At 43.5% G+C, this 8,923-nt stretch overlaps 2 protein-coding genes across 3 annotated transcripts; both read left to right on the top strand.

Moving 5' to 3' along the window:
• The first annotated feature begins 431 nt into the window (after positions 1-431).
• LOC110871559 lies at positions 432-2,218 on the top strand. Of its 2 annotated transcripts, XM_035976311.1 has the most exons (5): positions 432-737; positions 807-965; positions 1,043-1,174; positions 1,250-1,381; positions 1,456-2,218. In XM_035976311.1, the coding sequence occupies exons 1-5, from the start codon at positions 467-469 to the stop codon at positions 1,947-1,949; spliced, it is 1,188 nt and encodes a 395-aa protein (XP_035832204.1). In that variant the 5' UTR covers positions 432-466; the 3' UTR covers positions 1,950-2,218. The 2 variants fall into 2 exon arrangements, with proteins under 2 accessions (XP_035832204.1, XP_035832203.1); XM_035976310.1 differs by having other exon boundaries at positions 1,043-1,381.
• Positions 2,219-2,356: 138 nt separating this feature from the next.
• Positions 2,357-3,324, top strand: LOC110870705. The gene is made up of 4 exons (XM_022119882.2): positions 2,357-2,367; positions 2,445-2,604; positions 2,734-2,898; positions 2,965-3,324. Exons 1-4 carry the CDS (start codon positions 2,357-2,359, stop codon positions 3,322-3,324), a joined length of 696 nt encoding a protein of 231 aa, XP_021975574.2.
• Positions 3,325-8,923: the final 5,599 nt, after the last annotated feature.

Raw genomic sequence — 8,923 nt, 5'->3', positions numbered from 1 at the left:
ACATAATGTGGAGGGTGAAAACCCAGAGCCTTCCTCGCCGATGGCGGCAGAGGAGGAAGAGGGAGGAAACGCCGGTGGTGATTTACCGGTGCTAAAGTGGACCAAGAAGACTTTTGATCGTCTAATGCTTAACGTTCAAATGCCCCCTGAATATGGGGCATTCTACCCATCGGAAGGTGACACCGGTGCTGATGCTCCAGCCGGTTATGTGACCCTGTGGGCCGACTTTTTTGGTGACTGTAATCTCCGGTTACCTTTGACTGTTTTTGTTGTTGAGATTTTGGAGTGGTACAAGATCCACATTTCTCAACTGAGTCCGTTTGGTATGATCCAGATTCGAAATTTTGAATCAACCTTTCGTGCTCTTGGCATCGAGCCTACCGTTGGAGATTTCCGGCGGTTTTATCAAATGACGGTGTCCTTGGGGTTTTTTTCTTTCCGTCAACGAGATGGTAGCCCCAAACTGATGACTCCTCCCAAGGGGATGACGAAGTGGAAGATGAAGTTCTTTTACATCAAGGCTGCTGCCATTGTTGCAAAGATGACGTTTCGGAATGTGACCGAGACGATCATAGCAGAGACCATTGCGGTCCCAAGTTTGAAGACGGTGGAGTGGTTTCCGCAGTTGCAGACCATTGAGTCTGTGAAGTTGACCAACACACAGTTGTGGGTGTTGCGCATGATGTTGACAAGGAGGAACAAGAAGTCGAAGCCCGTGGTGCGTGAGAAAAGTGGTGGTACGTATTTTTCATTTGTTTAACTTTCTTATCCTTGTATGCGTTACTGACTTGTGCATTTGTTATCAGAGGACGCTCCCTTGTGGAGGATGTTTGCCCCGGATTTCCTGGGTATGGTTGAAACAGTTGTTTGCGCGGATGGCGAGGAGGAGTTTAATGTCCTCATTCGAGATAACTTACGGGTGCCTACTGAGGCCGCATTGGCAGTTGAGTTGCCGCGGGGCAAAGGTATATCTAGGAATTCTTTTTACCTGTGATAACAACATTGGTTCCACTGACTCACCTTTTGGATGGTTTCCATGCAGGTGATCTTGGGGCCTTAGGGGATCTTGACGCGAAGGGTGTGCCCAAGAGGCAAACGGTGAAAAGTGTGCGCTTTCGTCAAAAGAAAATACCGGAGGTCACTGTTGTGCCTCATCTGGTGCCGCAGGCGGCAGGTATCTCTCACTCTTCTTTCCGTAGATACTTGGATTATGTGATAGTATCTGATACCATTGAGGTTTTGGGTATAGCTGCGGGCTCGCAGTCTGGTGCTGGGAAGAGGCAAGTAGAAGAGACGGCCGCTGGTGCCGGTGGACCGAAACGTCGGAGGTTGCAGTCTAAGAGGATTGGTCCGACATCAAAGAAACCTGCGGGTACTGTTGGTAAGTGTTGTATTGCTTGTCTCAAGTGTTATGTACAACTTGTGTTTTAATAGCTATTTGACTTTGTTTTGCAGAGCTTCAAGATAAAGATTTTTCTATCTTTGATGCTCCGTTGTCACCTCCGCATGCCACGGGTGCAGGTGCGGGTGCGGGTGCGTCAGAGGAACCTTCGGCACCCTTTGTCAAGGTGGTGCCTGATTCAACCGTGCAAACGGAGGGTACCGCAGAGAAGGTCGCGACCCAGATATTCGATACCGTTGATTCGTCCAACAATCTGATCTCTCCCAATGAGGGTGATAATTTGGGTCTGCGGTTTTCTGATTCTGGGAAGCAAAAGTCTGATGCTGAGCCGCAAAAAACTGATGCTGAGGTGCGGCAGCATGATGCTGAGCCGCAGAAGTCTTCTGCTGGTGAGAAGGGTATCGGTTCGTCTGCCGGTGGTGCGGGTTATGATGGGCCTCCAATTCAGCCTGGGGAGTCTGAATTGGAGTATTATTATCGCACCTATACCAAGGGTCGAAGTACTATTTATCACCGACCTCCCTGGACTGTTATGCATGGGGGATGATATTTCCAACGACCCCTCTGCGTGCAAGGAGATTCTGGGTGGTTTGGGCACCCCCTTTGAAGTAGAACGTGCCCGTGCCGCCCCTCGTGAGTTGCGCATCAATCAACTTTCCACCTTGCTAGTAGGAAGTTACATAGTGTCTAACGCCATTTTGGAAGACTACAAGGTGTTAGGCCGCAGAGAGGAGGAAGCTGCTCGCATACGGGCCGAAGCGGAAGAGTTGATCAAGGCTGCTCGTGCGGGTGCGGAGCAGCTTGAGAAAGATAGGGCTGCTTTTGAGAAGCAGAACCAGACCTCGGAGTGGGCTGCCACTGCTCAGCTGAAACAGGTTCGTACTCTTGCCAAACTCCTTTCTGATGAACGCAAGAGCTGGAACGAAAAGTTGTCCAATGAGCGTAGGAAGTGGAATGAATCTTGGGCTAAGCAAAATGACAATTTGTTCCGTGCTCGGCAGGAGTTGACGAACGCCAAGGCAGCGAACGTTGCCTTGGGTAGAGAGAAAGCTGCAGCTGAGGCAATTGCGGTTAAAGCGCAGCAGGCGGAGGCCGGGGCTATAAAGGCTTTTGAAGAGGCCAAGGAAGCCGGGGCGCGTGCTGCGAAGGCCTTGGAGGAGGCCGAAGAGAGGGAGAGCCGTTCTTACAAGGCTCTTGAAGAGGCGAATGCTGAGCGCATTCGTTTGGATAAAGTTGTTGCCAGCCTTCAGGTATGACTTGTTACTTTTGTTTTATATTTCCCTGCTTTTTGAGAATGTTTACTGAGTAAACTGTTTTCTGCTCTTTGACAGGCTGAGTTTCAGACCCGGGAGGTCGCGGTTACAGACCTCACCGCGCGCGTGACTGCAGCGGAAGAACGAGCTAACACTGCTGTTGAGGCCAGAGATGCTCTGACTTCTTCGTTTAATCAGCTTGAGGCTGACCACGAGTGGATGCGGGGTCACGGTATCGCGCGTGTAAGTATCCCTTGCCTTTATATTTGCTTGGATTACTATCCGAGACTTATCATCCTTTTACTGCAGATTGTTCAGGCTATCATGGATGCACCTGAGACCGCAGTTGGTTTAGACTTGGTCAAGGAACGTGCCCGCGATGCCGGTTTTAAAGCTGGTTACAGCCGCTGTGTCAGTCATATGAACGTCATGTCTCAAGGCGGTTTTACTGCAGAGCGATCTGGGTTCCGTGACGTGGACACCGAAGGTCGTCTGAACGCAGCTGTAGCCGCTTTTTATGATACGTCCCTCGCTTGTGTGGAGGAGTTGGACGACTGTTTAGAGGCTGCTGATTACGTTGACCGGCTGCGGAGGCTGTATGCTGATGCAGAAGAGGAGGATCCCGCTGGTGGTGCTGGAGATGACGCGGGTACCAGCGGTACGAAATAGGGTTTAGGTTGGCAAGTGTGCCCCCTTTTTGTTTTCCCCTTGTATATATTAGGAACTTCATGTAAATCCATTAAGCACCGCGTGGGTGCTTGAATTTTTTGAATATAAAGTTTTTTGTTCAATTTGTACAAGTGTTTTTAATTCTTGCATGTTTGAACGTATGTATGCGGAACTTTACCCATTTGTGAATGGGGTCAAGTATATTCCATACCTTTGTCGTATGAGTACGCGTCAATTCTGTTATTTACCCCGTTAGGGTTTTAGAATTGTGGAAGCTTTGTAAAAACTTATATATTCGGACCTCTACCCATTTGTGAATGGGGTCAAGTATACTCCATAACTTTGTCGTATGAGTACGCGTCAATTCCGTTATTTACCCCGTTAGGGTTTTAGAATTGTGGAAGCTTTGTAAAAACTTATATATTCGGACCTCTACCCATTTGTGAATGGGGTCAAGTATACTCCATACCTTTGTCGTATGAGTACTCGTCAATTCCATTGTTTACCCCGTTAGGGTTTAGGAATTGTGTTAAGTGTTAACAAAACTTGTTTATCCGGCCGGATAAATATGCAAGTCTTTTTGTCTTTTGCTGGCCTATTACAATATTTGTGTGTGGTTACCACTCTGTATGGGTATTGCGAATGAAGATTTTGCCAATCTGTTTTTGGGATACCGAAAAGTGGAACGCGCATTTGTAATAGTAGTAACAAACAATAATGTATAAAATTGCTTATTTATTTATTTGCAAATGGCCTGTGGCCCGATGGGTTACATAGAAAATGTAAGAACATGGCTTACATATAACAGCGTCGAAGCTGTTGTGCATTCCATGTTCGTGCGATAGGTTCGCCTTCTAGCGTTTGTAATTTATATGCGCCTTTCCCTGAGACCTCTTTAATGAGGTAGGGTCCTTCCCACTTGGGGGCAAGTTTGCCTGGGCGCTCGGCATTAGATGCCTCATTGTCGCGTGTCACACCCCGATTTCCACGTGTCTCACCGGTGGGCCCGGTGGGGGATTACCGTGACGATGTTGGCAACAATATAGTCAAACCACACAATTATATAATGCACAGCGGAAGCATAATTTAAATATATAATTTCAACCTCTGATTGTAATATCAAAATGTATTACAGAAGTTGAATATCCACAGTGGATCGTAAATACAGATAAAGTATTGTTCCATTAGATACTGCAATCAAGCTTGCGAGGCTTATCCCGACGCTAGGGAGCTAATACCAACCAATTACGTTTAGGTACCTGCACTTAATCTTTTTGGGGAAAATACGTCAGTTTACACTGGTAAATACATTCAACTGACACATTTGAAAATGTTTATTAAAATTGATTTGAATGCACAAGGCACAAACTCTTTTATAACTTGGGAAAATTCATAATGATCTTGTGAACGTTTTACATGTTCTTTTATGCGTTCAGTAGCCCGGGTCGTGCCGGGTTAAAGATTTATAGACACACCACGTTTGCGTAAAACCGTAGTATGAAAACCAACGGCTACGTCTTTTAGTTTTATTGTCGACACTTTATACCGGGTGTACGCCTACACCGGGATGTCGATGGTCGTGGCCATTTCGTAAAATGATGCCGAGGATATCCGGGACAACGGTCATTAAACCCCCCAAAGGCTTTTAAGCAACAAAACTGTTTAAATGAGCCGATCATATTATTTAATTATCCACCTAAGCGATGGATGAATATAATGCTCAATCAAGCGGTATTAATATACCGTAACCCAAGCCCATATAGGGGAAATAAGTCAAAAGTATTTACCTTTGCAAGTATTAATCCTTAATTTAGATCAAGTCACCGATAGCTTTTACTGGGGCTCCTAATCTAGAACGAAGGTTTTAATTAACCTCTTAGAATCCTAACGGTCCTTATAGTAGCCGTAGCTTAAACCGATTGATTCCGATATATAGATATGGTTAATTCGCACGAAAAGGCGAAAACCGAGAATGGTGTATGATTTGGACCCAACAAGTTCAGTGACTTGTTTTATATGGGTTTATAGTTCATACTCTGGATTTTGGGGGTTCAAATAACATAATTTGACCCGTATCGGCTAATGTATGAAAACTAGTTTCATAGGCCGAACCGTGCGCGCAATAGGCGAAACGGTTAACCATGAGAGTCGTACGCTTATTTCCTAAGTCAATATGCCTTAAATGGGTTGTGGTATCAGTAGGATACCTTCCGTGACGCCCGTAACGAGTTTAAGTTAGTATTATGCCCCGTAGGGGCTTTTCGGTCATTTTAAAGACTTTAAAAGGGATTTTCGAGTTCTACAGGGAATCTGAGTTTCCCGAACAGCTTATAAAGCTTAAAATACTTTATTTATTATTTAAAACCAGTGGCAATTGGAATCGGGTCAAAAGACCTTGTAGAACTCCCGTTTTGGCCAAAAAGGGCATATTCGGTATTTACCGAACCGTAGCCATAACCGCAGGTTATGAGCAAGGTAAAAATTATTAAAAATCTTTAAAATTCCCAAAATATTATTTTACCACAGTGGGTAAAAGTTTTGGTGACGAAAACTTGGGTTAGATGGGCGTTATGCTAATTGCGCCGTTAATTACAAAACTTTCTTAAAAGTGCGCCTTTTAGCATAACTCTCATTCTAGACCTTGGTTTGACGTGAAACTTTAGGGACATGCTTATAATTTAATAAGCAAGGTTTTGGTCCGTTCACGTGTCCGAAATACTCGTTTTTATTTTAAAAGGCCGTTACGGTCAACTTTTAGGCGAATGACGGAAATGCGCTAAAGACTCGGATAACTCATGAACCGACCACAGAGGCTTATACCAACATGTGACCTGGTCCTAAGAGAGTCCTAAGGTATATTTATACCTCACTAAAACGGGTCAGAACTGAAGTCAAAGCAAAAGTCAAACTTTTGCGACATTCGGCTCCGAACCGGTTCATTATAGCAAATGATCGATTCAAACGAGCGCAAACATGTTTATATACTTATTATCATGTTTTATGATTATCAAAACAGGTTCCATAATGTAACGCCTCGTATTTCCGCATTTATATTTTTAGGAAATACATGTTCGCTTTTATTTTATTTTTTTTGAACCACAGTCGAAACCTGATCGAAAAACTGACTAGAAAGGGCAACCGAATCATCCTACGCGATTTTATCGCAAACGACGAACGAACGTGTCACACAACGAATTTCGACGACATTCTACGTAATTTGAGCTTATAATATTATTCTACAACATTTTACGACTCTCGGGTTCGAAAACGGGTCTTGAAAACGTGTTTGGGCCGCTTAAAAGCTCTAGTAAGGAGCTTGTAGGCCCTGGGCCCAAGCCCAACTGTTAACCTAACTATATAAACCACTTATCTTTCAAAACCCTCATTTCTCTTTCAAAACTTTAGCCGACACCTCATTGTCACTTCCTTCTCTTTGCATTTCATCTAATAAAGAACCCTAATCTCCTTCATATGACACCCAACGCCCCTCAGCCCCTCTCTCGAAATTCCGGCAGCCAGAGCTGCGTTTCCGACGGCTACGTTCACCTGTAACCCCCCCTTATATCCCCTATTGCTCAATTTGATGGCCAGCCACCACCATTGCTTGGTGGTGTACGTCGGCGCGTGTACAGACGGGAGAGAGAGAGAGGTGCGACAGTGGTGTTCCGGTGACGAACCGTCATTGACGGCGAAGATGCGGTGGCGGTAGTGCTTGTTATGATATAATTTTGACGGTAAGACCCTCAACTCCTTCCTTCAGGATTGGTTTCTGTTTTGTCGTTTCAAAATCGGATAAAAATGGTGAAGATGGGTGAAGGTGGTGACGACGCCGGCTGCATCGCCACCGTCTGCGGCAGTGGCGGTGATGGTGGTCTCGTTGTTCCGATGGGTTCTGTTCGGAGGTTCCAGTTCGGGTTAGATTCATGGTTCGAGCAAACGTCGGTCGCGGGTTCTGTTCGGGAGTCAACATTGGTTAGCATTTCGACAAGACTCGGGTCAGCCGTGTGAGTTCAGCTCAACATCGGTTCAAGTCTGATTCGGGTTAGTCGGTTGCTCAGGTTAGAGTTTGGTTCGTATTCGTTTCAGATCTGATTCGGAAATCTTAGTGCAGTTTTGGTGTAGTTGGTTCGGGATAGGATCATTCTCGATTCGGGTTTTGTTTTGTTCGAACTCGTATGGTAATCTAATGGGTTAGTTTTGGTTCGGTTCAAGACGCGGGTCAGTTGATGTCTCGATCAAAGTCCGTGTTCGTTTCAGGTTTTGTTCGGTTCAGTCAACGCAAGTTAAAAGCAGTCAACACGGTCCACTGTCGACACGAGACTCGGTATAATGACATGTTTATTAATTTTATTATTTGGTATTCAAATATTGTTTTAATCGCAGAACCGAATCCTTTGCACCTTGTAGCAAAATATAAATATATGTATATAAATATATTGATCCGTTTATTGATTATTGAATTTTTGGAAAATATAACAACACGTAGAGTTGTCGGGATATGCCAAAAACAGAGGAAACTCTGCCCGTTTTTCGTAAAATCCCGTAAAACAAAACTTTTATTTTATTAGACGAAGCCCATCAAGACTCAATTGAATTTTTATAGCAATAATTATTATAATTATAAACGTAAACTTATTTATTTACCCATTTATTTATTTTCATTCTTTGATAATACTTCTATAATTATCTTAATGAGTTAATTCGGAAGCAACACATAAACTATGTATACTCTATGCGAAAATGTATATATATAGATATCGACATGTTATACTTTAGATTTAACTTCCTATCCTCCGTCATAATTCCGTTTACTCATGCACCATCGTTTACCCATATAGGGTGACCTCGGTGTTCCATCCTCCTAATCTCGTACACTCGTCAACACTTGGATAATCGGAAGACTTAGCAATTATGTGAGTATACTCGTATTTCCCCCTTTTTACTTTTACCACTTTTGGGGTGTAACATGTTTACTTATCAAAAACTTACACATGAACATTTTGCTTAAACACATGAACATTCCTATAACATGCTCGTATACGTGATAGCTTGATACTTTAAACTTGGGTGATTCTTATGTGTTGAACTTATCATTAACTTCGTACAAGCCTAACCGTGACATATGTAGCGCTATAGGATTGACGACCTGCCCGTAGACTTGAGGTTATGTCATGAGCATGTTGCGTCTCTTTTGGTTTGATATGTTAGACACATGCCATGTTTAAATGTTTATCTTGAATCACATGCTTGCTATGAGGAATTGTTCAAGACTTATCTTTTGCTATGTACGTATCAAACTTGTATACTCGCCTTTGCATTTGCATTGAATTATTTTAAACATGTTACAGGTTGATGAGGAAGATGCTAAGAAAAGAAGTAGCGTTGATGCCTAGATACACATATAGACGTTAGGGTTTAATATTTTGTATCAATTTTGTTATGTTATCATGTTATTTTTGTTAAACTTGTTGTATTTGAATTTCTTGTATTGTTGACTATTTGAAGTTATGAAATGAAATTGGGATTTTCTAAATATTGTCACAAATAGCGTTATGATGTCTCTAGCAATCTTCACACTTCGTCTCATCCCGATGTTTCC

This window comes from Helianthus annuus, chromosome 8 (genome assembly GCF_002127325.2).
Source record: "Helianthus annuus cultivar XRQ/B chromosome 8, HanXRQr2.0-SUNRISE, whole genome shotgun sequence".
NCBI lineage: Eukaryota > Viridiplantae > Streptophyta > Magnoliopsida > Asterales > Asteraceae > Helianthus > Helianthus annuus.
Note: the sequence above shows the minus strand (reverse complement) of the source record. Positions and strands in the feature narration are given on the sequence as shown.

What these genes read in the sequence shown, in the direction of transcription:
- LOC110871559 (XM_035976310.1), top strand. Translation starts at nt 467, where the DNA reads ATGACTCCTCCCAAGGGGATGACGAAGTGGAAGATGAAGTTCTTTTAC. An exon ending in TGAGTTGCCGCGGGGCAAAG is followed by an intron (nt 966 to 1,042) that starts GTATATCTAGGA and finishes GTTTCCATGCAG; the next exon opens with GTGATCTTGGGGCCTTAGGG. An exon ending in GAAACCTGCGGGTACTGTTG is followed by an intron (nt 1,382 to 1,455) that starts GTAAGTGTTGTA and finishes TTTGTTTTGCAG; the next exon opens with AGCTTCAAGATAAAGATTTT.
- LOC110870705 (XM_022119882.2), top strand. An exon ending in CTTACAAGGCTCTTGAAGAG is followed by an intron (nt 2,605 to 2,733) that starts GCGAATGCTGAG and finishes GCTCTTTGACAG; the next exon opens with GCTGAGTTTCAGACCCGGGA. An exon ending in GGGGTCACGGTATCGCGCGT is followed by an intron (nt 2,899 to 2,964) that starts GTAAGTATCCCT and finishes CTTTTACTGCAG; the next exon opens with ATTGTTCAGGCTATCATGGA.